The sequence below is a fragment of the Cucumis melo genome, chromosome 7 (assembly GCF_025177605.1).
Source record: "Cucumis melo cultivar AY chromosome 7, USDA_Cmelo_AY_1.0, whole genome shotgun sequence".
Taxonomy (NCBI): Eukaryota; Viridiplantae; Streptophyta; class Magnoliopsida; order Cucurbitales; family Cucurbitaceae; genus Cucumis; species Cucumis melo.
This window is the reverse complement of record NC_066863.1, coordinates 952,758-979,402: the sequence shown is the minus strand read 5'-3', so window position 1 is coordinate 979,402 and position 26,645 is coordinate 952,758. Positions and strand designations below refer to the sequence as shown.

Genomic DNA, 26,645 nt, shown 5'->3' with positions numbered 1-26,645 from the left:
CAATATGCAAAAATAAGAAGCACTATGAGCTGCTTTTTTTTTTTTTTTAATTCTTTTGTCATTTGATGCAATTTTCATATATTTTAAATATTTTAGCAATTTTACTATTTTTGACTATGAGAATTAAGCAAAAGAATTAATATATTTAATTCAATATTTCTCTCGCAGTTTTTTGTTTTCTCTCTGCCTTCAACTTCTTCCTCTCATCTCATTCTCATTCCCATTCCCATGCTATTAATCACCCATTTGCCATTTTACCTTTTTTTCTCTCATTTTCTTCCCCTTTAAAACTATTTAATTAGTGAAAATCATATATTTCAGCTGGTAATGCATAATTTGAATGTTTAGTTTTCAAAATTAAAATTTGTGAGGGTGTAATTACAACCATCACCTACAAGCTACATTAAACATTAAGGATAGAAGTTGCAATTAGTCCATAGAAAATGACATGATTTTGAATTAGACTTTTCATTTTACAAACTAAATTGTTATCGATAAAAGTGTACATAAGTTGGGTTGGATCCGATTGAAGGTAAATTATGGACCAATCCGAGATTTTCGGATTGACAAAAATTAAACTCTATTGATTCAATGTGCGAGGTTCAACACAATCCAACCTAGAATTTTTTTGGTAGGTCATTGGGTTCTTTTCTTTCCTCTATAATTTAGATTTGTTTTCCTCATTTTCTTTTTCGATAAAGGTTGAATTTTTGGAGCGAACAAAATGTCATATTTACGTAAATAACTTAAATATGTAACATCAATTTTTTAAAAAATTCATAACTAAACAAACAAAGCATTCTAGGTAATGTTCTAGTATTTACCCTCAAATACATGAAACGTAATTTTAAGTCTAAGTAGAGATAAAAAACATTCAAGAACATTCTATGGAAACTTTAAGTCTACATTCAATAACACTAATAATAATAATAAAATCTAGTTGAGTATCAGGTTACTAAATCTTATAATCCAATCCGAAATATACTTATTAAAAAAATTTACAAAAATGTTCTTAAAAGATTTTGCAACCCAATTTGCTATTTGAGTTAGGTAATCCGTTATCGGTATTTTGGACACCCTTGGTCAGAAGTATTTAGCTTGAATACTTAAAATCAAAGTTGAAAGACTTATTTGTTAAAATTTAGAAACTAAAAGGGTGTGTTATCGGTTAAAAATGATTTTTCCAATAAAAAACAATTATGGTAGTATCATTGGTAAGATAGATAATGGTAGATAAAATTAACAATTGAACTTTTAAACAGCAATGTATCGATTCGAACCACTTTTTAGATAATCACTTAGAGCTAGGTTCAAAATGTTTTTTTTTTTTTTTTTAATGTTCCCTTTTTTAGTACTATAAAAAACAATTTTTTAAATACAACAATGGTGAAAATAGAAGATTTTTTTTTTTAATGGGGAAGGTTAGAGCTAACTTTGCCAATATGTAAATTAGGCAAGAGCTTTCCAAAATCGCATTTAATTTCGCATAAATACTCCATTACTTTCCCTAATGTCAACTCCTCTAAATTACACCTCTAATCTACTTACCAACATAAAGGAAATTCGGAGATAAAAAAGCCGAAGGGTATTAGCAAAAAAAGGAAAAAGAAAAAGAAGAGCAGAATCCCGTGTTTTGCTTGATGCCAAGGCTTCCTTCCTTTACCATTTTTTGCCTTTTCTCTTCTTTCACAAACTCCATATTTCACCCATTTCTATTAAAACAAAATGCTTACCAATTCTCAAAACCATCGGAAAAAGCTCTCCGCCGCCGACGATTGGATTTCCGAATCCATCAATGGCGGATCCTTACGCCACGTCGACCTCCAAACCGGAACCAACGGCTGGGCTTCACCTCCTGGCGACCTCTTCTCCATCCGTTCCACAAACTACTTCACGAAACGCCAGAAATCTCCCGCCGGCGATTACTTGCTCTTTCCCGCCGGTATGGACTGGCTGAAATCCATTTCTAAACTTGAAAACGTCATGGCGCGTGAAGACAATCGTGTCTCTTCATCTCTCCGTCGAGCACAGTCCGAAGGAAAATCGTCTAAGAGCTTCATTTTCGCCGTTAATCTTCAAATCCCTAACAAGGATCAATACAGCGCTGTGATCTATTTCGCCGCGGAAGATCCGATTCCGACCGGTTCGCTTCTACACCGGTTCATTCACGGCGATGATTCCTTCAGAAACCAGCGGTTCAAGATCGTGAACCGGATCGAAAAGGGACCGTGGGTTGTAAAAAAAACTGTCGGGAATTATAGCGCCTGTTTGCTCGGAAAATCGTTAACGTGTAGTTATCATAAAGGTTCGAATTACTTTGAGATCGATGTGGATATCGGAAGCTCGTCATTAGCAAGCGCGATTTTGCGATTGACATTGCATTATGTAGATTCCGTCACGATCGACATGGGATTTGTGTTGGAGGCAGTGACGGAGGATGAGTTGCCGGAGAGATTAATCGGCGCCGTTAGGGTTTCTCAGATTCAGATGGCGGCGGCGACGGAGGTTGAATCGAACGCGGGAACGCCGCGGCGGTTAGAGAATGGGAAGACGGATCAGCGGCGGGAGTTGAGTAACGACGAAATTGAGGAAAAGGATTTGTGATGGAACTCGTTTTTCGGATCGAATGTTCTTCAAAACGTAAATAAATGAATGGAATCAAAAACAACAAATCCTAAGTTTGGAAGTTTTCAATTCTTTTTTGAAAATTAACATTGAATTTGAGTAATAGAATTAATAAACTCACCATTAGATTTTGATGAAATATGATTTTTGTTAGGATTGTATTAAGTGGATTATTTATCTAATTTAAATTTTTTTATTTAAGTTCATTTTTAATTGATTATTAATCTAATTCAAAATTTTTTATTTTAAGTTATTATTTAAAGTTAAGGTTATGGAGTTCTCTATAAATGGTTCCAATGCCAAATAGTTTATTTTAGAAAAGAAAAACAAGGATTGACATTTCTTATACTATATTTATCGTCTTTCTGCTTTGTATTTCAAAAGTAGAGAACAATGAATATATATGTGTGTCTCTTAATTGCTCATTTGTTAGTTTCTTTTTTTTTTTTTTTTTTTAGTTATTATCAAATATAGTTCGTTATGCCCTTTTTCCTTTTCAAACTTTCTTCGAGGCAAGCTCCTCAACTTCAACCTCCAAAGAAGTATCATACTACTCTTCCTCTTAATGATCAATAAATCCAATTTGATATTGTTTGTCTTAATTCTACCAACTATACACTCTGAAAGTTCCAATTTGAACTAATGTTGAGAGCACAAAAACTTTATGACTTTGATTTCAACTATACACTCTGAAAGATTTTTTTTATGGATCGAATGTTGCTTATCCAAAAACGATTTTGATTTCTTCGAATGCTATTACTCAGAACTTCTTCGTCTTCAATTGCAGTAATTTCTCAGTTTGAAGATTGACGAGTGGAAGATCAAGTGTTAATTTCTCTTATTAATGCTACTTTGTCCGTCGAAGCATGTGCTTATGTAGGTGGATGCACATCTCCTCTGACACCAAATCAAATATGGTTAATTTAAAATAAAACATGCAACTGATATCAAAGAAGTCTGATGAATCTATTGATACGTATATAAAAAAAAAAAATCAAAGAGCTTAAAGATAAATTAGCAAATATCTAAACAGTAATCGAAGAAGAATATATAATGATCTATGCCCTAAACAATCTTCCAAGTGAATATAGTACCTTTGGCACTTTGATGCGAACAAGATCCCAACCAATAAACTTCTCCGAACTTCACGCACTTAACAAAAGAAAAACAATCCAAACATGAAAAAAAATCTCTATCCAACCAACTGCAATGCTTGCAAAATCAAAACTCAAACTCTGAAGCACTTGGAAACTCATCCAAACAAAAACAATCAACAAAACAACTTTAAAAGAAGAGGAAAGGTCACTCTAAGTTCAATCAAGGAATAGGCCATAAACAACCAGATTTTGGAAATGGACCTAACAACTTAACCAAGACAAATAATATCAAAACTTGTTCACAAAACAACGATGAAAGCAGTAGAGATTAAGATTGTCTAAAAGAAAAGAGACAAAGGTAAAAGCATATAAGAAAACAACTATTTGTATATTTGAAACTTCTAATCTTTCAATCGAAAAGTACGGACTACCCAGTTTAAACTTCAATTCACTTTTTTTTTGTCATATCATACAATTAAAAAAAAGGAAATATTACAACTTGTAAGGGTTTCGATTACAAGTACAATTAACAAATATGAAGCAACAAACAAAAGGCTTTTAATCCTATACATTTGCAAACTTCTTTCAACCTCTTTTTTCTTCTCACACAATTCTTCACTAATCCAATTTCTAGAACCCTTTTTATAAATAATTTTTCTTTTTTCCCCATTATTTTTTTTTTCTTTTTTTAAATATCATTTTCTTTTCCTTTTCTTTCTTTTTCGTTTTTCCCTTTTCATTATTAGCCCCACCACACACCCACTCTTATAAAAGTACTTCTAACAACCATTGTAACCAAACCCAATCTTTCCTCCACCGACATCGTAAACCACTTGCAAAGTCTTCTGTTGCACATTTCCGATAATGGCGACGGTGCTAGGATCTTGATTTCCTGCAAACGCCAAACACACCTGCGACGTTGATGCTCCGTACATGATTCCGGTGCCATCCAAATCGAGTTCTTCTTGTCCTTTAAACATAATCCCCACTTTCGGGATCTGTATAGTGGAGTATTTGCTCAAATCGTAACACGTGTCCAAAATCGAAAGCTCCGGCGCCTTCGGATACCTCGCCATTCCTTTCTGAAACGCTGATTTCAAGGCACTGTACGCATCCGGCGGCAGCCGTGTGATAACCGTACCGGAATCGATGATCGCACCCGAGGTCGAGAATACCGACGAAGAAATCGGAATTTGAGTTCCGCCAACCTTTATGCCTACGATGTCTACGCCGTAAAAATTTGCGACGCCGTGTGCTTTTGTGATCGGCGTGTATTTAAGAGCACCGCCGCCGCCGCCGCCGCCAAAGGTTAAGTAGCCGGTGGAACTGGAGGTCTTAGGAAGGCAGTAGGAGAAGATCTGACCGTACTTTTGTGCGGTTTGTTTAACGATGGAGATTTTGTCCTGGCCAAGGCCAATGAGACCGGCGGCGCTACCGAAGAGTCCACGGTTGTTTTGGCCGCAACCGAAGAGGAAATTTTCTATAACGTCAGTGGAGGTTAAGGTTAGGGTTTCTTTGGCGAAGTATCCAACAGAGAAAGATTGGTCGCCGTATTGTATTCCGTAAATGCAAGCTCTTGCGGCGGAGCAACCAGGCTGGTTCCCTGTAATTAATTCCACAACAACAATTGTTAATGAACTTTTTGTGTCTATTTAAATTTTAATTAATTAACTTTCTAAGTCTAACATAAATTTTAATCTAGCTTTTGGGCGCTAAAATGTTTTTCTTAGAACTTTAAATTGAAATAATAATGAAAGATAACATTTTGAAACATATGACTAAAACTAAAATGTATTTTATGTTTAATATATTAGTTCCAAATTCTCTGGCTTTAAATTAAAAAGTAATAATGATAAGAGTTTTTCTAAAATTAAAAACAAACAAACAAACAAATTATTTACCCAAATAAATATATTTTCAATTTTTCCATTTTCGAAGAATTTTCTAATAATAATAAATTATAAATTCATACCTTCTACCATAAAGTTTGTGCTTTTTATTATTATTATTTTTTTAATCTTCCCAACTTTTTAGAATACAAATTTTGATATACTTCTTAGGATAGAACATTTTAAAAAATTGAAAGTATTACCGAAATTTATTCAATACTCTATATCCTGGTGTATTTTAGAAATAGTTTTTTTTTTCTTTTATACAAAATTGAAACTTTGAGTTTTTCTTTTGACATAAATTTTTAAATTATATATTACAAAATCCTATTAGCCCACAAATAAATCACCAACAGTGGTAAAATATAAGTTCCAACTTTGAGCAAACAAGTTTTAAATTTTGTAAAAATTTAAGGAGATGTTGAGGAAACTTTAAAAATCTACAAAAATTTAGAAATTAATGAAATAAAAGGAGTGATTAAAGTGATCAAATTACCTGTGCCTGATTCAAGCTGGGAGCAATCCGACGAAGAACAAGAAATATTGGAATAAGTGGTGGATTGAGAAGGGGCAAAAACAGGGTCTTTCTGGTTGTAGCAATATCTAGCACAAGGCTGACATTGAGTCCACGTTAGATCGCTGCCGGTGTCAAATATAAGCGACAAGTATTTCTTCGGCGTTCCCAGACCCACGTTCACTATGTAGTTGCCGGACCCGATCGTCGCCCCCGACTTTGCCGGAATTTTTGTGGCCTTCGACGGTCGTAAACGGTCAACGGATTCGAGCTCCCCTGCGAATTTGGAGTGGATGAAATCCACTCGAGCCTGATCTTGCACGAACATTTCGGCTGCCGTCGGAGCGTTTGAAACATCGTCGCCGCATGGGCCGTGCCGGTGAATCACCTCCAGTGACGACTGCTCTCCCACACTTGATGTATGGGCTGCCACAAGCCCACAAACAACCAAAATAAATGAAATTTAAATTTTCTTTTCCACTCTATTTCTCTAAAAAATATATTTCATATCAATTATCCATAGACTAATCTAGCACTTGTCCACTGTATTAACCATCGTTAAAAATCAAACTTATTTTTAAAAAAATTGATAATATTTGGGTGCATTCATGACCTTATCAATTTTTCTAGAAAATAAAAAAAAAAAAAATATCTCATATTTGGTTATGATTAGATAATTTGATAAGATGCATGATATCTTAGATATAATAAGTATTTTCTTTTTAAAATCTTTACTTCACTTGACGTGTGACTATAGATACGTAAATATGATTATAGCATAACTCATGCTTCCTCCTAATCAATAATTGCCATTAATAATTTTTCAACTCAAAGAAATATAACGAAACAAGAAAAAGGTAAGAGAACAAAAACTAAAATGGAAAAAAAACAGATTTTTTTTTTTTAAAATAACAATTGGATAGTTATTTGTAAGTATAGTTAAAAAGTTAGTTAATGAAGGAGATGGGTATCCAAACCTTACATTATTAGAGCAATAAGTTGCAAATTACGTTGACTAATTGTATTATGGTTAGGTTTAAACGATTTAGTTTCTTCTTTTTCAACAAAAATAAAATTTAAAGTTTAGATAATTAGAAGAAAAAAACCATATTTTCGACCCTAAGAAAAATATTACTCTATGAATAATTACATGAAGAAAAAAAAGAGTCAATTTGGATAGCAACTAGAAAAATAACTAGGCTTGACTAATATTTTTTTTGGTCAAGATTGGATAACATAAAATGATTTTACTTTTGTTTTTTTTTCTAATTTAGAATATTCACAAGTAGTCAAGTATATCATGATATATGAAATAATAATTTAAATCTATGCCTTTTTTTTAATCATATATTGAAGAAGCAATATTCAAAAAAGAAAAATGGGTCAATAATGGGCCGTGTTCATAATATGGGCCTCAAGAGGCCCACAAGGAGCGGGTTGATGGTTTCGAAGACGCAATAATTAGCGGCGGCTTTAGTTGAAGCTTTAATTATAAGGCCGTATGAGGCCGCGGAATATTTGCATCCTCTGACGGTGTACGTCTTTGTCTTTTTGTACTTTTGACTCTCTAAGCAAGAGTTATATTTTCCAATTATAAATACAAAACAATTTGTTCATACAAAAAATTAATTATTCTATCCCCATCATTTATTGACTTGTTTGAAAATCATTACTTAAAACTTAAGCTCATCTACTAATAGAACTCATTTCAATATTTAATCATTTTAAGAGCATATAAAAAATATTTACAAGATTTCAAGAAAGATTTTCTTCCTAATAAAAAATTATATATTATATGAACACGTAAAATTTGGTAAAGATCTTGAAAATCTTTTCCTTTGCAAAGTGCATTACATATAAAGAAATTATTATAAAAAGAGGTAATTAAATTTCATAATTAAGAAAATAATTTAAATAATGTGAAATTTTGGGCCCATTTATTGACTTTTTATTGTTTTTTCTTATCAATAAATTTATTTTTCCCTTTTGCTTTTTTAGCCACAAAACCAACAACCCACCGATAAAAATTTCTTCAATATTGACAAAGAAAAAGCTGAGAGATAGAGGCAGACCAGACAGACCCAATTGCTCATTTTCTACTAATTTTCTTTCTTCAAATGACTCAAAATTGGAATCTTTCATTTTCTCCATTATCTATAATTAAAAAGTGTATAGAAAAAATATTGAGTATAAAACTAGTCATTTAAGGTTGAAAAATTAGTCATGGCTATTTTCAATACACGTAAGCATATGTTTGACAGAGAAAATTAATGGTGCTTCCTGCCTAAATAGACTAACATGACTTCTAAATAAAATAAATCTATTGAAAACAACATTAGAACAATTCAATTGTAAATAAAAACTTATTGAATTTCAAAAGATTTTGTTTAAAATCCAACTCCCTAATTTACAGAAAACCAACATTTAAATATATATTTTGCCAAAATAAAATTTTCCAATCCAATAATTAAAAGAAAGTCTAAAAAAATCGACAGGGAAATTAAAGTAATAGCAATGGAAATTAAATTGTAGAGAGAGAGAGAGAGAGACCTTGGGGGGAGCGGCGGGTGCAGGAGGCGGAGGGGAAAAGGTCGGCGAGTTCGACGGTGAGGTAGTGGGAGTCCGGCGAGAGTAATTTTCCGGCGAAAGATTGAAAGAAAAGGAAAGAAAAAGCAAAGAAGAAAAGGATTATTGAAGGAAGAGACGCCATGGATGAGAGAATTGAGAGAGCTCAGAGAGCTCTAATGAGAATTCAATTTAAGAAAGGAAAAAAAAAATTGATTTTGTTGAAATTGGTGAAAGTGGAAGGACGCTTAAGTCCTTTATAAATAAGGACGATAAGCACTACTTCACAGTACAATTGTGGATTTTCAAATGCTTTTACGTCACATATTTATAAAAAAAAAATATGAAATGCTAAATTTCAATCACCTATAACTCTGCTCCTCTGTAGCTTATCATGGACTACCGTCAAGGATCAACCAATAAGAGACCTACACGTGGAGTTAAAAAGGGTATTCTGGTCATTTTACTATTTTAAAGTAATGAAAATGAGTGATTAGGCCATGCAACTGCCAACATTATGTGCCCTCCATCAATTTAGTTACATTTTTATTAACTAATCTGACTTTTCTTTGGCACTCTTTCAATAACCATTTTCCTCCACCTACATTATGATTATCTATATAGTCTATTTTAAAACGATCTTAAATTAATTGATTGTACTTCAAAAATATAAAACCAAACTTTTCATTAATTTTGAATTATTAAATGCTAATTTTAATCAAAAACTATTTCAAATAACAATTTTATAAAAATATCTATAAATATACCAAATTATCATATAATGATTGTTTTTCAATATGAAATTTACGTTATAAAATTTGCTTTATTTATGAATTAACGTTGATTTGTTTTTTTTTTTCCTATTTTAGTTAATGTTGATATTTAAAAAATAAACGACTATAGAGAGGACATTAATGCTAGAATTATTACTAGCTATTAGCTACTTTTTTTTATTCCACATTGGTTGTATCTCTATTCAATAGATCAAAACAAAACATTTCCTATTAGAGAATTGACAGTACGAATGTAAATATTTGGAGTTGAGATATGAATTTAACTACTATTTTTGTTGGTTCAACTTGAAATTGGCATGTGATTGGGAGATAAAAAGTAATGTTAATAATTTAATAATAGTAAATGGGGAAGGTGATGATGTTAATTTGACATTATTGAGAGTTTTAAATTTATTGGATATAAAATCAAAAAAGATATCATTTTGTTTGCTCAATTGGGGATGATTCAGTCTCTTTGTATATAATTAACCATTCGAATTTCTACTGTACAAACCTTTTAAAAGGTAGCGAGGATTTATTTTAAATGAAAAATATTTTTAAAAGTATTTATAAAATATGTTAAAATTTTATATTCTGTAATTTTTATTAATATTATATTTTTGTTCATTTTAATATATTTGATTTTATTTTTTAGATAAATTGAAAATAATAATAATAATAATAAAAGTAATAATTAGGTTTTAGTTTGGGAGAAGACTTGTTGTTGTGTTGTGGCCAAGCTTTGTTGAATAATTTGGAGGGTGAGATGAAAATTTGTTGAAGGGATTGTGGGACCCACAAGTCCCACTTGACCAAATTACGCCTTAATAAAGTAGTCCTGATTCATTCATCACGCAATGATATAGAAGCACAAAAGCACATCATCATACAATACAAAGAGTATTTATTTATTTATTGGATCTTTACATCAAAATATTTTTTTTAAAAAAAAAAAAAAAAAAAAACCTAAAGGCTAAACTATTAAGAAAATGTTTCCCACTTTGTAAAAATACTCCTAAAACTTTTATTAGTTATTTATCGTTAATTTTGGATGAAAATCAATAAAAATTTGTTTCAAAATTTGAAAACATTTATAAATATTCTTAAACATAAAAGAATATAAAAAATATTTTTATTAATTTATTTTTTATACCAAAATTTTGAGCACTCATGATAAAAATCAAAATTTTAAGTTAAAATTATAATTTAAATTTACATTGATATATCTATATTTCTATTAATATTTTCATATTTATATGGATTCAATAACAATAGAAATAATGGATCGAAATTTTCATTACACCATAAGCAAATTCACGAATCACAAAAAATAAATATTCAAATAATACTAATATAAATACGATATAAATAGTAAACATGTTTACTTATTTAAAAATAATAAAATATTTATTTACTTGTTTATTTTTTTTTAATTTTTCTAGAAATATCGATCGTAATTTCTATATATCCATCAATATCAATATTTTAAACCTTCGTTCAAATATAAATTACACAAAAATCTCACAAAATTTCAAAATAAAAATTTGTCCTTAAAAACATAAGATCGTTATCAAAACTCCACAAGGTGGATTTGAAATGTGAAAAAAGAAAAACAACAACGATAAGAGGGAATTGTGATATTTAATTTGTGCTAATTTATTTTGTTCACTCAATTAATGTTTTCAAATCAATTGATAATTGATAGAGACAATAACTGTTTAGAAAACATTTAGTCAGTCAAATGTCAAAACATGGTCTACGTGTATTAAACTTTATTACCTACTAATAATTTTTTAAAAAATGGATAAATTATAAAAAATGAGTTTTAAAAAAAAAAATACCAATATTAATATTAATTTTTGGATAAAAATCGTTAATGTTTTTTAAAAAGTTCCCTCCCAAACTTAAAGAAATTACCAAAAGTATCATTATTGTTAATATACAACATAAACCGTGTTATGTCACATATGTGTAGCTCTCGAGGCTTTTCCTCAAGGGCCATAAGGCAATTATTCCTCGGAATTGGTTAATTTAGTTGAAAGTAAAAATTATTATTATTCAAATAAGAATCGATAAATTAAATTTTAAAAAAATGAAAACAAGAATGTAAATTTTTAGGGGATGTTTGAGGCAAGAAATAAGTTATTATAGCTTGATTAGAATAATTTGTACTTTGAGGTGTAGACTATTTTAGTTTGTGTTGTAATGGTATGTGTATGATCTATTTTAGTTTGATAATAAAATAGTAAACATTGTAACAAAGAATAAGAAAATGATAAATGTCGAATAGTAAAATTTATAGCAAATAACTAATAAATACTGTAGTAAATTGAGAATTTTGAAATAGTATTTACTGTAACAAGAGATGATTATTATAGTCTTAGATAATTTTTGTCTCTTATAGTCTCATACTATTCGTGAACATACTATGAACAAAGAAGAAAAAAACAACAATAAATATCAACTGCCAAGTACCAATTAATAAAGGGTACGTGTATGTTATATATATATATATATATATATATATATATATTATTTTTAAAGCAATAAAGTATAGTCTTTTTTTTCACATGTCAAATATTTTAGTCCTCATGTATAAATCTTTAATATCTTTTTTTCAATATGAACATAATTCAACGAAGAATATTTGCAACGTCGTTTTTGAGATCGTATTATTTTTTTATTTGAGTTATTGAAAAAAAAAAGAATAAACCTTAATAATAGTTGAAGTATTTTTGAAAGATAATTAACTTGTATTTCTCATTTTTAAGAAATACCTATCTTTGTGTTTTATTTTTTATTTTATTAAATTCGATAGTTAATGTAAAAAATCACCATCAAACTTTTGAAAATGATAACGGTTGTATAATCAATTAGATTTTAATATGTTCAAACTTTGATGAGTATTTCCAGACAGTTTGAAATTAAACTTTAATTATTTTAATTTCATGTAAATATGATAATTATATCAATCATAATCGGAGCCCGAGATCGATTCCAAAGTTTTGTTTAGATTACCAAAATGAAAGATTATTAATGAAATAGATCAATCTTGATTTGTTGATTTTGTTGCCTACCAATATAGGAAGAACAATATAAAACGGAAAGTAGGATTTCATATTTCCCTAACCTAACATGTGTAATTAATTCATTATCTAATAATCAAACTCTTCTTTTATTTGTTTTCATATTTATGATTGATTGATTAACACGTTGACCCCATAATTAAAAAATCTTTAATTAAAAAATGTATATCAATTGAAATATTTTCAAATAAAATATATCATATATTATATGATGTATAATTATAGATCAAGACAGTCTACTATCTGTATATTTTGATAAATCATAAAAAGATTGTAATGTTTTGCTTTATTTACAAATACTTTTAGAAGTTTTGTCGTTTAAAATAAATTTATATATTTAATTCAACCTCGTGAATTTTTTAAACTCACATATTTCTTTATCAACGACAACAATAGCATGTGTTATTTGATCTACTTCCATCACGATTATTTAAGCGTACTTTGTGCGGATCCGACTACCCACTATATAAAATATATCATTCCTCAAAATAGTAATAATAATAATAATAATAATTGATTGTGTATAATTGAAATTTCTCATTAACTAAAACAATCAAATTATGATTGATTGATGCTCGTTCGAGTGATATATGCATTAGAATAACATTCGTTTTATATTTTATGGAAACAGAAAGATTAGGGCTACAATTGGTTAATAAAGTAGCTAACAATGAGAAGAACAAAAAAAACTTGAAAACCCACACCAACTCCCGTGTTTACTATTTTGTAATAATCATTTTTCTATATTTGTAATTCATACTAAAATAATCGATATTCTAAGCACTAATTACCAATATTCACGACTATTACAATAAAAATAGATAATAATAACGAACTCGACGTGGGATCGTTAATTATTGGAAAGAAAGGAAAACAGAGGGTGTCACAGTCAAAAGAGTGCGTAGAAGAGAAGCTGAAAACGACCCAATATGCAAATGCTTGTTCCCGATAAGTATGAGCTCAGTGGTTCCTATGGGCCCTCCCCATCTCTCTTCCTACAACATGTGGAATCTTACTTACCAAACCAATGATTTTTTTTTTCTTCGTAGAAGGGTAATTTTGTGGAATTAAATTCAGATATTATTAAAAGTAAATTGTATTACATTATTTAACTAAAATTAAGATTAAATTAAAAATATTAGGGGAGGAAGATAGAATAAATAAATAATATAAAAACATCAATGGGTCTACTTAGATGAATTCTACACTTTGTAGTGGAGAGTGAAAGGAAACACACAAACGTGAGAGGTTGGCTTAATTCCACCCATTCATTTCTCCACAATCGATGGGTTTCATTTTCTTTAATCAAAATTCTTTATTTATTTTTATCATTATTGTTTGTGGAAATGTTTCCTCTTACTTTTCAGGTTTCTGATGTGAATGAAAACCTCATAACTTTTTGAAAAAAACTTGTCTTTATGTCTTTTGTTTGGATATCCAATAGTATGTATATATTTATCGGTTGTTTCCACATCAAACTCGATTCCACATATGAACGCACTCTTTTCCTTTTTATTTATATAGTTATTATTATAATATTAAGATTCTAGATTCTGAATCTTTATCTGTTCGTTTATTTTTTTATTTACTCATCGTTATCTGATTTAATTATTTTTTAGTTGAGGTTGTCGTAAATGATAAAACTATAATTTATCATAGTCGATCAAAGTTATTAATAGAATCTTAAATTTTATAGATGTTTTAGTTTATTTTATTATATTTGAAAAATGTTATTTTGTATTAAGTGTTTGAAAAAAATATATATAAATTTTAAAAATTCGTTTTGGATTGATTCGAGAAAAAAGTATTTTTCAAAAACTTCATTTTATTTAAACCGTTTGGATAAATGCTGTATTTAAAGTATACTTTATTGTCAAGTATATTGTTTAAAAGTAAGATAGTTGAGAATGTGTTATAAATATACTATAAAGTTTGAGTTTAGTTTTTAAAATGTTGGTAGAGAGTGAAGGAAAGAAACGAGCTCGTGGATAGAAGACACCTAGTATTTAAAAAATAAAATAAAGACGACTTTAGGGGCCGTTTGAGACAAATATTATCCAAGACTGTAATAACCATCTCTTGCTATACTAAACACTATTTCTATAAACTTCTAATTTTCTATAATATTTACTATTTGCTACGTTTTTTACTATTTCCTTATCAAATTAAAATAGTATACACACCAAACACATATTATTATAATTTCAAACTAAAATAATCCATATTTTAAATACAAACTATTACAATCTAACTATAATAACCCACTCATTGCACCCGTGTGACTAATTTATCGTCACGTGTTAACTAAATAATTTTGATATTTTATATAATGGGTTCGTTGACTTTTTTCGTTTTTAGAATTGTTATATACAATATAAATATTTCGCTAAAAAAGTCTAAAATTATTTAAAAGATCTCGTAAACTCATTACATGGTTTTAAAATTTAGAAACATATTAAATATACACGTAAAAATAAATAGTTGGAAGACTAATTTTGTAATTTAAAGTATTGTTTTTTTCATAGTACGAACAATTATTATAGTAGAAAATAACAAAAAAGAAAAAGGAAAAAGGAAATAAATAGAAAGAAAAAAGAAAACCTCAAAACTTATTATTCAAAACGGTTACTTTTTACTCTTAGAGGACCAATGAGTCATTATCATGGCAGCTTGCACCTTCGTTTCTTTATTATTATTAGTATTTTATTGTTTGTGAAATGAAAGCTAAACCACATTCATCTCTTTTCTTTTTAGCCTTTTGGTCTCACTTTCACACTCTTTTTGTCCATTGCTTCGAAGTTTCTCACGTTACATTTCGTACCAATACAAATTCCCCTTTCTTTATGGGTAACAATCTTTATTATCTTTTTTTATCAAAAACAAAAAACAAAAAGATAATTATTAGAAATAAAAAACCGTTAAAAATATTTACAAACCATTTTTTAGTATATTATTCTATATTTAAAATACTCCTCGAAAAGTAAAAATTATTTTTTTATCTGGTTCTTTTAAGTTTCATTTTATTTTATCCATGTTTCTAAGTGTTCAATAGCGGTGGTGATTGTATTTTCAATAAATTTTAGATTTAATTAACGTTGTTGGTATATTGTTAGAATTTTTCTTTTTGTTTTTACAAAACTTGTTGTTATTATTTATTTATTAACAAAATATTTAGACTTTATAGAAAAATCAGATACAAAACTTGTTGGTTTATTGTTAGATTTTTTAAAAATAAATTTCTAATGTGCTTTTTGTTTTTACAAAACTTGTCGTTGTTATTATTTATTTATTTAAGAAAATTGTCAGAAAAACAACATTTGACAAAATATTTACACTTTATAGAAAAATCAGGTATGATGAATTTTATCTTTTACTAATTTTGTTCTATGAACCGTAAATAATAAGTTAGTTTTTTCAAGTCTTAACAAAATTTCATTTGTTTATTTAAAAAAATAAATAATTTTGTAGGATTACATTTAAGATATATTGGAATTAGCACCTGCTGCGTGGGTATTTAAACAATCATGCATAATGCTTATAAGTTATAACTTATCTAAAATTGTACAGATTAATAATAAAGATGAAATTTTGTTTAGAAACTATAAAATTAACAAAAATAGAAAGAGCTACTAATTAAGGTGTTAATATATACACACACACACACACTTTTGTTCCATTTTTAGATTGCTTTTTTTAAATGTTATATCATTGATATTTAGGGGATAATTATGATTATTTGTTCTTTCCCACGTTTGTGTGTATATATATATATATATATATATATATATATATAATATTTTGTTAAAACAACTATATGCAAATAAAAAATCAGACAAAATCTAACAAAAAAAAAAAACAACGTCCGATCAATATCACTGTAATTGAACGAAAAACAAGAAAACTAGACATAACACGTAAAACATAAACGTGTTAATAGCTGAATTACGAATCATGCTCTCTTTAAAATGTGTTTGCAGTATTGCATTTTTTGCTTTGTGTAAATTAATAAAACTCGAGATAATATTATTTTGGAAAAGATTTAAAAAAATGATATTTACGTTCGGTTGGACCAAATTTGTATCTTGCAAGAATGATCCATCACAAAATGGAAGATTGACATTTTCTTTCTTTTGTTACCTCATTTACGAATTATATTTAGCTAAACGTGTGGAGTTATAAATTTAGTTTATTGTTGCCATGGACTTATTTAAAACACTCCAAGAAAAAAGTTAGAAACTTGAAAATCAAGTTTTTATTTTTTTTAATTATTAAACAAATCTGATTCTGTATTAAAAACAATGAGAATAAATATATTTTATTATACAGAGTGTGACAAATGGTCAATTAGACAGCACATCTATCATATTTCCTATCAATAAATATAGCCAGATTTAAATCCAACAACATATAACAACATCTTTTAATTCGAATCTAGATTCTAATCTAAAGTTTGTTTATTAGAAGGCTAAATCGTATGAATAGTTGTTATTGTGTTGGCTGGGCCTAGAATACAAGCCCTAGTTTAGGCCCATTTAATATTCTACCATGAAAGTTTATAAAACCATGTAGATCGAATAAAGTAGATTAAAAAATCAAATATCTAGCAACATTTTAAAATAATTATAAATATTACAAAATCAGTTAAATCTATCGATGATACAAATCTATTATTAATACATCATGTTGCAAATATTAGTCTATCATTGATAAATTTTATTGTATTTGTAAACTTTTTAAAATGTTACTATATACTTAATTATTTTGAATCTAATTACTATATTTATAATTATCTCGAAAGAAATAACGATATGAATCGTAACGATGACACTTTTAAAACTAATTATATGTATATTAACATTATTAAGAAAAATACATGTATAAAAAAATCCATATATGATAGACGGTAGAGATATACAAAATTTATAAGGTATAAAAAATTTATATGTTATTTATTCATACTACTCGTAATGCACGATTGAAAAGTATTCAAAATATTTATAAAATATAACAAAATTTTAGATTATATTAATAATAGACATTAATAAATTTTTATTACTGTCTATCAACGTCGGTGATAGAATATAAATTTTTTATATATTTCGTAAATATTTTCTCAAATTTATCATTTTTTACAATTTTTCTTAGATTAACACTGTATTTATTTTTAAAAAATTTAAATTCACGTGCATTGCGCATGTCAGTTGACCAGTACTCCAACAAAAATTTATGAATTCAAACATATGAAATGCGGGGGAAATCGAAAGCTCGACTTTGTTAAAAACTTTTTAAGATTTATAATCTAGTTTTTCTAAAATTTATTACTTGTATGACTAAGTACTGATTTTTTTTTGTTAGTTGAACTATAGAGATTTTTGGATGGTTGAGATAACTTTTGATGTGATTTATTAATTGGTTCCTAATAACCAAGTTTCTAATTCCATCTAAAAAGAACATATCAATCCCAAATGTTATTTAAGTTGAAGTTTTTATGTAAATTCAAATGATCACAAACAATTATTAGTAACCCACAAATCAAACAACAATTACTTCATACAGGGAAAAATAATAATAAACCTTTTTTACAAACACAAATATTTATACATTTTTCTTTCCCACTAAAATCTCAAACATTAACCGTAGAACAAGACAACCTAATCTCTCCTTCATCCCCACTTTTAACTCCAATACTACTAAGTTTCAAGAACGACTGGGCCCAGTTTTCAAAAAACCCAATCTGATCGTTCGCGAAGCTCTCCACCCGAGCTCTAGTCCGGCCGTCGCTGATCAGAACGGAATCCGATTGTAACAGCCCTTTGTGTGACAAAATGTTTCTGTAATACTGATTGTCGAAGACAAACGCCGTCGCCGGATCATTCTCGACGGTTGCGGCAGTGGCGGCGCCGGCGGGGCAACGCCGCATGAGCTCGTCGGCGTAGGACCCGTCAAGAGAGGCGTCGATGAGGGTCAGTTGGCCGTTTGGGTTTCGTCGGAAGCGGTCGCTGAAGGCGCTGCAGTGGGAGGTTCCGATGGTGTGGGCCCCGGAGAGGATGACAAGATCGTCCACCGACAGTCCTTTTGATGAGAAGAGATTCATCATTTGGTTGACTGAAAAGCTTGTGTCGGCGATGTTTGGCCGGACGTTTGACGCCGCCGATATCTTTCCGTCTCTCCGGCCGGTCGGGACTTCAACGGAGGGCCCACCGGTCTGTGCTAAGGATGAAGACAATTGAGAGTATGGTTTAGTTTATTTCAATCATTGTACTTGTGACGTAAATTACAACTTTGTCCCTATAATATTAAGTTTACTAAGGTTTAATTTTAAATTTTAGGTTCGAATTCAGTTTTTCTATCCACCGAATTTAATAAATGTTTAAACCGATTTCAATCGTCATGATAAAAAGTGGTTGCTTTTAACTCTTTAAATATTTAGATTTATAGATTTAGACTTTTTCAATATCAACATTAATACATCAGTTTATCAGTTCAATTTTTTAGCATATCATATATTAAAAAAACTTATCCTAATTTGATTAAATGATTTAAAATTCAAAAAACAATATTTTAACGTGCATTTATACAAACTCTAATTTACACACGAGAAAAATAACAATATATTAAACATGTTAACTATGGATAACAATCAAACGATAAATAATTTAGAAACAAAGGTCATGCTACAAATTACTTTTAAAGCAGAAGTCTTCTACACCACACCAATTTGTTTCTTTGACACTATTTATATGATAAGATAGACTATAAATTCCCAAACCCAAACGTATAATTTTGAGTGTGACCTAATTTTTATTAGGCTATTATTATTACCTTTTTCTTTTGTTATAGATTGCCTTTTCTTGGCTAAAAGCAAGTACATTAATCACACTTGGATTAATTATAAGTACTATTTAGTATGATAAATTTATTTTAATTGTATTCTAAAGTAAATTTGGTATAATGGTCACAATTCAATTAATTATATTCTTTTTTTTCTTTTTACAATTTAGAGATTTGTGATTCAAATATTCGACCTCTAATAAGTTATAAAAAAAGGATAGTCATAAGTTATTTGAAAATGAATTTAGAAATGTAAGGGATGAAAATCAAACTTACGAATTCAACTGCATCTCTGGCGGCTAAAACAACAATGTCAGCACAGGAAACAGTTCCAGGACAAAAAATTTCTAAAGTTCTCTTAGCTGAATCGATTACTTCGAATCCTCCAAGTGACTTGTTTGCCGGGTCGCTTCGTTCCGTTCCATTTCCTTCCACCAATACAGAAGCGTCACATCCCTGTAGATTTTGAAAATTTGAAAAACTTAGGTAATAGAATATTATTTTAATCTTTATACTTTTAATAAATTTAAAATATATCGTAATTAATTGCATGTAAATAATTATTATTACTTAATCAATTTAGATTAAAAGTTAATTTTAAGAAACTCTTAAGATTGATTAAAAGTTAAAATTAAAATGTAACAAACTAAAATTAGAAGAATAAAAGTGATTTTTTAACCTATATATATTGATATCTTAATTAATTACATTAATTCAAAAGGAATGAAACGTACAAACTTAAAACTTAAAGTCTAAAAGTAAAATTTAAAATTTACTAAGTTGAAAATGTTATTTCACAAACATATTAATGATCCATCTTAAAAGTATCGACATGCATGGCCAAAAGATTAGTACCCATAAAAAAGACATTAATGTGGTTCAACTAACAATTAGTAAAAAAGTTGAAATTTTATGGTTATCTTGCTTTCTTTCTAAAATTAAACCTATAAATATCACTTTTATTTATCCAATTTCCTACATACATTTTATATTATTTTTAATAAATCAAACAAAAAAAAAAAAAGTTAAAACTGATAAGATAATATTCAAAAACCATTTTTTTAGGAAACATGAACCATGACTAATTTTTTTTTTTAAAAAAAAATCTAAATACTTTTCAGATATGTATTAATTAAGTTTGTGGTATATTTTTAATTCTTAATAACTGAAAAAGAAAGTTTAAATTTACTCACTAATTAAGCTAAAATACAGAGTTAAAAGTAAAAAAAGAAACAAAATTCCTTCACTTTTATTAAAAAGAGTAGAAAAGAAAAATAAGGGCTTCAAAAAATGCGTCGTCGTTTTACCAAAGTAAGAGTAGATCGATTTTAAGTTAACTAACCTCGACAAAACAGTCATGGAATAGCAACCGGAGGAGCTTGCCGGGGACGGTGGGGTCAACGGAGGAAGCCGATCTGACGGTGTTTCTAACCATTAACTCCGCGGCGGGACACGTGGCGGCGTAAAATCCGAAGGACAATGCCACCGTTGTCGCCGGAAAAGACAAAGCCAGAAAGACTAAAAACGACTTGCATGTGTAGTTAAACGACGCCGTTTTAGCCATGGAAAAAAAAAATCCGTTCTATTGTTAAAATCTTTTTTGTAGCTAAGTAGAAATGAGAAAGTTTCTTTTGGAGTTGCTATGAATTTGGCATTGGCTTAGCATTATAAGGAAACAGAGCAAGAGAGAGAGAGAGAGAGCAAAAATGGGAGAAATTTAAAGCAGCATTGAAGAAGTTGGGTGGTGGCAGAGTGTTAAAAAGTCTCACACGTCTTTTAAAGAGACATGTTTTGGCTCTTAAACTTAATGTAAAACATTTACTCCTCAGCGATTCCTTCATTTCGCCGCCCATGGGGAATTTATTGAGGCCTATTTAAGGCTCTTCACTTTTTTTTCCCTTTTTCTCTACTTTTAAATGGTTTTATCTTAGCTAGCTATGTGCCAGCCAAATTGGGCTGTGTGTTGTATTTTCAAAAATAAATAGAAGTAACAAAAAAATTGGCCCATGCATGTTTCAAACTTGTAACATTTGCGTTATTAGATGCCACACTAACCAACTAAGTTAATAGTCCATTAAATCTCAAATGTCAACTAAGAATAATTGTAAAGTCTTCTGTTGCTTGACTGTGATCTAAGTCCACTTCAATTTCACCTTAAATAGGAATTCCTCAAGTGGTATTGACTTTACATTAAATTTAAGTTGAAGATAGATTAATTAACTACTAAAACACTCAACATAATTACTGGTTTGAAATCAGAATATTCTATGCTTGTTTAATTAATTGAGTCTTTCATATATAGTTTTCATTGTTGTATCTTCGATAAAATCTAGATGTAATTTTTATAATAAAAATTGTTGAAAAATACTTACAAAATATAACAAAATATTTATAGAACGGTATTAACTGTTTGCTTGTCCAATTTGAATCTATCTTTAAAGATATATATTTTGCTATATTTTATAAGTATATTATCGTATTATATTTTATTGCTACTTAATACATTTCAATAAAATATAATTTGGAGAGAATAGATTTAAGATTATTTATTAAAAGCACATAGACTGAACTAGAGGCATTTGAAAGTTTAAGTATTCAAATTGAACGAATTACAAGCTACAATAAACCTTAAACAATCAATCATCGGTGAATTTAGTATAGACGAGCTCTCTCTCCACTTTATGTTTTTGATAAACTGCAATAATACGAACATTAGAAGTTAGTCTATTGATAAAACTATTTTCAGTTTTATTTAGATTCATTCAAGCTCCACTCTCGACAATATTTTTATTAGATTATTATAAAACTTTTAAATCTGCCACTGCAATTAACCAATGGAATAAATCTACGATAGGTTTGGGAATGCACCACGCCCCATGACCATTCCTATTTGTATACTCTTACATTGTAATGAAAAACCTAATCTTGTGGGATTTAATTTGGATCATATATTGAAGGAGCTGATGGGAGATCGGTTGGAAATGTCCCACATTTGGGTTCTACTTTAAAGGGGATGAAGGACAATGATTGTTCGTATAAACTTAATAAAATAAGTTTTTTTTTTCTTTTTAAATTGAAGTATAGTTTCTATTTCTAATCCGTTATATTTGAATAATGTGTTTGATAAGCTTCATTTTTTTTACGTAGTAACTACATTGTTTATTATTTATTTATTTTAAATTATTTATCTGTATATCATCATGTCATTTCCACCATCACCAGTGGATTTAGTATAAACCGAGAGAGACTCGAACTCTCTTTCAACTTCATATAGCATATATATAAAAATTGAAATAATACAAAAATCAGCACCTAACCCATGTAAAAGTGTCATTCAACCCTAAGTTGAAGCCCCATTTTTTACATGTTTTTTTTCCTATTACTTTTATTGAACTATACAACCCACCACTATGGCATGTGTAAAGATGCCTTCCACGTGAGAATTCATAAAACCTACGTGTGTTTAGAGACATCCACAACTTAGATGCACATGTAAAAATCTGTAACCGTAGGACAACTTACCATGCATATACTTCTGAATCTTGAATTTTCACAAAAACAAACTATTCAAAAAGCAAAGTTGCAGCATTTTAAAATCAAACTAATATGCAAGAACTATGTTTCAAAATATCTAAATCAAATGAAAACTAAAAAAAAAAAACAACCATAGAGACAAAAGATATATATATCTTTTAGAAGATACTTATCCAAAATTACCAATTATTTGACAAATTCTTCTATCTTATTTTTAAAGATATTTTAATTCTCTCGTTTTTTGTGTTCGTCGTGTGTGTGATGACCAACGAGAAAGATGGAGATGGACCGAGACTGCTCTGGTACATTACTCATTTTCAAAAAACACAAGAAAAAAAAGAAAGAAAAGAAAAGCCGACGCGTCGTTTCTACAAGGGTCCTTTAATTTTTTACGTACACTTTACTGTATCCTCACTTGTCCTGTCCTTGTCGACATATCCAATGTGTGGTTCAGAATCTCAGACAAATGCTTCGCTATCCTTTACCTTCAACCTAAACTATCATTCATTCCTCTCTTCATCTTCCCTCCAAGACCCTCTAATTCCTCTCCCATGGCTTCGCTCCGCCCATTTCTTTCCCTTTCCCCTGTCTTCCCTGCGCCTAACCACACACGCCCCACAGATTCCCTTCTTATTCACGCTCCATTCTCTTCCTCCTTCAAATTAGTCTCCGCTAAACCAAGATTCGCGGTGCGCACCGCCGCCGTCGCCGGCGCCGAAATTGCAGATCCGGTCGGTGACCTGAAGGACGATGATAATCAGGTGGTTCTTTTGGATCCGACAACCAGCGAGAAGCCTGACGGTGAAGCTACGGCGGAGTACAATTGGACTGAAGAGTGGTATCCGCTGTATTTGACGAGGGATGTGCCGGAAGATGCTCCGTTGGGGCTCACTGTGTTCGATAAGCAGTTAGTTCTGTACCGCGATGGAGCCGGCGAGCTTCACTGTCACGAAGATAGGTGCCCACACAGGTAAAAGAGGTGACCCATGCAGGTTTCGAACCTGCCACGACCCGTAGTTAGCTACGATATCATTTAATCTTTTATAGACTGATGCTTTAATGTATTATATTTTGTAAATATTTTCAATAGTATTACTATTTTCCAGATGAAAAGACTCCAATTTTATGATCACTCATGGAAAGTGTTGTATTAACTCAGGTTGCTTCAATTTGAAATGATTAGAATGGAAGCCTGTCGGTTACTAGAAAACTTTGAATTATAAAAATTCAACGTAACTCTCTGCTACTTACATGGTGTGGTTTTAGGCTAGCAAAGCTCTCGGAAGGCCAATTGATCGATGGCAGACTGGAATGTCTTTACCATGGCTGGCAATTTGAAGGTGAGGGGAAATGTGTGAAGATTCCTCAGGTAATAGAGTTCCACTATAAGTATCTTTGGAATAACTTTTTAAGTAATAAATAATAAGTTGTAATGTAATAAAAAAATAACAATTTTGATGAGATTTTTCGTGATACGGACTAAATTTATATTAATTGCCTTGATGCAATAATGCAGCTTCCATCAGATGCCAAGATTCCTAGATCAGCATGTCTAAGAACATACGAAGTAAGGGAGTCACAGGGAGTTGTATGGGTATGGATGTCTTTGGAAAAGCCTTCAACCCTAAAGAACATACCATGGTTCGAGAACTTCGACCGGCCCGGCTTTCGAGATTTTTCGTCCATTCACGAGCTTCCTTATGATCACTCCATACTTCTCGAAAACCTTATGGACCCTGCACATATACCTATCTCCCATGACAGAACGAGTTATCCTGCCAAAAGGGAAGATGCTCAGCCGCTAGCATTCGAGGTTACGGAGCGTACAAATCGCGGTTTTGCCGGTCGGTGGGGCAATGCTAAAGAGCAGCCGTTGTCAAACTTCTTGAGATTTGAAGCACCTTGTGTCCTTCAGAATAACAGGGAAACTACCAATAAAAAAGGTGAGATTGATTACTTTACAGGGCTTTTCCTATGTAGACCTACAGGCCAAGGGAAATCCATGGTTATAGTGAGATTTGGTAGCACAGCATCAACTGTTAGGCTAAACTTGTTCCCTTCATGGTTTTTACATCAAAATGCCTGCAGAGTTTTTGAGCAAGACATGGGATTTCTTTCATCCCAAAATGAGGTTCTAATGAAAGAAAAAGTACCTACCAAGGAACTCTATCTCAACTTACGATCCTCTGACACTTGGGTTCTCGAGTACCGACGTTGGATGGACAAAGTCGGCCATGGGATGCCGTATTACTTTGGACACAGTACGATATCGTTACCGAAACTGCCTGCTGTTATCGAACACGCCCCCGCGGGACTAGTTGCTGGAACTGCAGCATCCCCTCCGGCTAAGGGGGGAATCGGAACTATGCATGCTCCAAACTTGAATAATCGATACTTTCGACATATCATTCATTGCAGAAGCTGCAGCAATGTCATTAAGTCGTTTCAAACTTGGAATAAGGCTCTTTCTGCCATTGCTATAACATTGATTGCATTGGCAATTTTGGTGAATGGAAGGCAATGGAAGGCCCTTAGTTTGTTATCAGCAGCATTATTCTTTGGTGGAGCTTATGCTTGCTCAGCTGCTGTCGCTTTAAATACAGATAATTTTATAAGAACTCATAGAAGGTTGTAAGTAATTGTTTAGATTTCAAAATAGTTGGGTACAGATAATAAAAAACTACGTAAATTTATGTTCTTCTTTAATTTCAAACAACAGTGCGATTGTCGAAAAGAAAACTCTCTCTAGATGATTCCGCAAGCTTCATAATGTTAAAGTTCATCGTTCCACCCCTTGCAAGCTTTGTTTGAATGAGAAACCTTTTGATTTCGTGTGATTTTTCAAAATTGTGCTTGTTTTTTTCATGATATCTTCACACGAGTCTCGATCTCTTCTTGAAGGTAACAAATGAACATTCAATTCTAATCCAAATTTTGAATAACTTTTTTAAATTCACATCAATTTAAAATGATACTCAAACTCGGATAACAAATCAAATGAAACTTGTAGATTGAAGTAGTGCTTTTAAACTCAATTTTGCATCGATTTTGAAAAATAAATAATTATAAAACGAATTTATTTTATTTCCTTCCATCGTGGTGATAAAATTGAAACAATCAATTATAAATAGTTTTGTTTTAAATCTCAAATATTTTACATACTCAAACATGACTCACAAAAATTCATGGTCGTGCAGAGCATGGTTAAGAGAAATTATTGGAGAATTCACTGCAAACATCGATAGGTTTAGTACAGATCTAAGGTGTCTAAACCCTATCAATTTCATGCTTGTTATATATGACTGACTTTGTATACCATTAGCTAGCTAGCCCAATGATAAATCCGTCTTCAAGATCTCTTTGGACAGAAGATTAAGCTATACTTTTTACATATTTTTCAAATTACTTTTTCTGAACTGTAAAAAGATTTTGTCACCAAAATTTATACATTATTGCTCATTTTACATGTGGTCTAACATTTTATCACGAACATTTCATCTTTCCGTTATTAGATTCATGTAAATTATCCCATTTACATCTAACATTGGGACATTAAATAATTTTAAGTGGCTAACTCAGAAAATTTTAATCAATAAAAAAATCAGCTAGAATTACATTAATTAGGTTTTTGATTGAAAATGTTTTTGCAATTTTGCAATAGTGTCATTTCTTTTATTTTACTACTTATAAAGGCCATTTTTCTGAAGTATCTTGAAATTAAACACGTGGCG

General features: G+C 30.2%; 4 protein-coding genes across 4 annotated transcripts; 2 read left to right on the top strand and 2 right to left on the bottom strand.

Moving 5' to 3' along the window:
• The first annotated feature begins 1,451 nt into the window (after nucleotides 1-1,451).
• Nucleotides 1,452-2,798, top strand: LOC103493726 (protein ENHANCED DISEASE RESISTANCE 2-like). Its single transcript, XM_008454594.3, has one exon. It carries the CDS (start codon nucleotides 1,726-1,728, stop codon nucleotides 2,602-2,604), a length of 879 nt encoding a protein of 292 aa, XP_008452816.2. The 5' UTR covers nucleotides 1,452-1,725; the 3' UTR covers nucleotides 2,605-2,798.
• A 1,293-nt stretch (nucleotides 2,799-4,091) lies between these two features.
• On the bottom strand, nucleotides 4,092-8,989 carry LOC103493725 (aspartyl protease family protein At5g10770-like). Its single transcript, XM_051087826.1, has 3 exons — nucleotides 8,676-8,989; nucleotides 6,108-6,551; nucleotides 4,092-5,325 (listed from the first exon to the last, which is right to left on the bottom strand). Exons 1-3 carry the CDS (start codon nucleotides 8,833-8,835, stop codon nucleotides 4,502-4,504), a joined length of 1,428 nt encoding a protein of 475 aa, XP_050943783.1. The 5' UTR covers nucleotides 8,836-8,989; the 3' UTR covers nucleotides 4,092-4,501.
• Nucleotides 8,990-18,081: 9,092 nt separating this feature from the next.
• On the bottom strand, nucleotides 18,082-21,118 carry LOC103493727 (peroxidase 18). The gene is made up of 3 exons (XM_008454595.3): nucleotides 20,723-21,118; nucleotides 19,657-19,836; nucleotides 18,082-18,754 (listed from the first exon to the last, which is right to left on the bottom strand). The coding sequence occupies exons 1-3, from the start codon at nucleotides 20,942-20,944 to the stop codon at nucleotides 18,173-18,175; spliced, it is 984 nt and encodes a 327-aa protein (XP_008452817.1). The 5' UTR covers nucleotides 20,945-21,118; the 3' UTR covers nucleotides 18,082-18,172.
• A 2,121-nt stretch (nucleotides 21,119-23,239) lies between these two features.
• On the top strand, nucleotides 23,240-25,620 carry LOC103493728 (protein TIC 55, chloroplastic). Its single transcript, XM_008454596.3, has 3 exons — nucleotides 23,240-23,884; nucleotides 24,181-24,283; nucleotides 24,431-25,620. The coding sequence occupies exons 1-3, from the start codon at nucleotides 23,466-23,468 to the stop codon at nucleotides 25,547-25,549; spliced, it is 1,641 nt and encodes a 546-aa protein (XP_008452818.2). The 5' UTR covers nucleotides 23,240-23,465; the 3' UTR covers nucleotides 25,550-25,620.
• Nucleotides 25,621-26,645: the final 1,025 nt, after the last annotated feature.

Coding starts and splice junctions, on each gene's coding strand:
- LOC103493726 (XM_008454594.3), top strand. CDS start 1,726: ATGCTTACCAATTCTCAAAACCATCGGAAAAAGCTCTCCGCCGCCGAC.
- LOC103493725 (XM_051087826.1), bottom strand. CDS start 8,835: ATGGCGTCTCTTCCTTCAATAATCCTTTTCTTCTTTGCTTTTTCTTTC. Junction 6,552..8,675: donor CACCCGCCGCTCCCCCCAAG/GTCTCTCTCTCT, acceptor GGCTTGTGGCAG/CCCATACATCAAGTGTGGGA. Junction 5,326..6,107: donor CCAGCTTGAATCAGGCACAG/GTAATTTGATCA, acceptor AATTAATTACAG/GGAACCAGCCTGGTTGCTCC.
- LOC103493727 (XM_008454595.3), bottom strand. CDS start 20,944: ATGGCTAAAACGGCGTCGTTTAACTACACATGCAAGTCGTTTTTAGTC. Junction 19,837..20,722: donor TCCATGACTGTTTTGTCGAG/GTTAGTTAACTT, acceptor CAAAATCTACAG/GGATGTGACGCTTCTGTATT. Junction 18,755..19,656: donor CCAGAGATGCAGTTGAATTC/GTAAGTTTGATT, acceptor TCCTTAGCACAG/ACCGGTGGGCCCTCCGTTGA.
- LOC103493728 (XM_008454596.3), top strand. CDS start 23,466: ATGGCTTCGCTCCGCCCATTTCTTTCCCTTTCCCCTGTCTTCCCTGCG. Junction 23,885..24,180: donor GAAGATAGGTGCCCACACAG/GTAAAAGAGGTG, acceptor GTGTGGTTTTAG/GCTAGCAAAGCTCTCGGAAG. Junction 24,284..24,430: donor AATGTGTGAAGATTCCTCAG/GTAATAGAGTTC, acceptor GCAATAATGCAG/CTTCCATCAGATGCCAAGAT.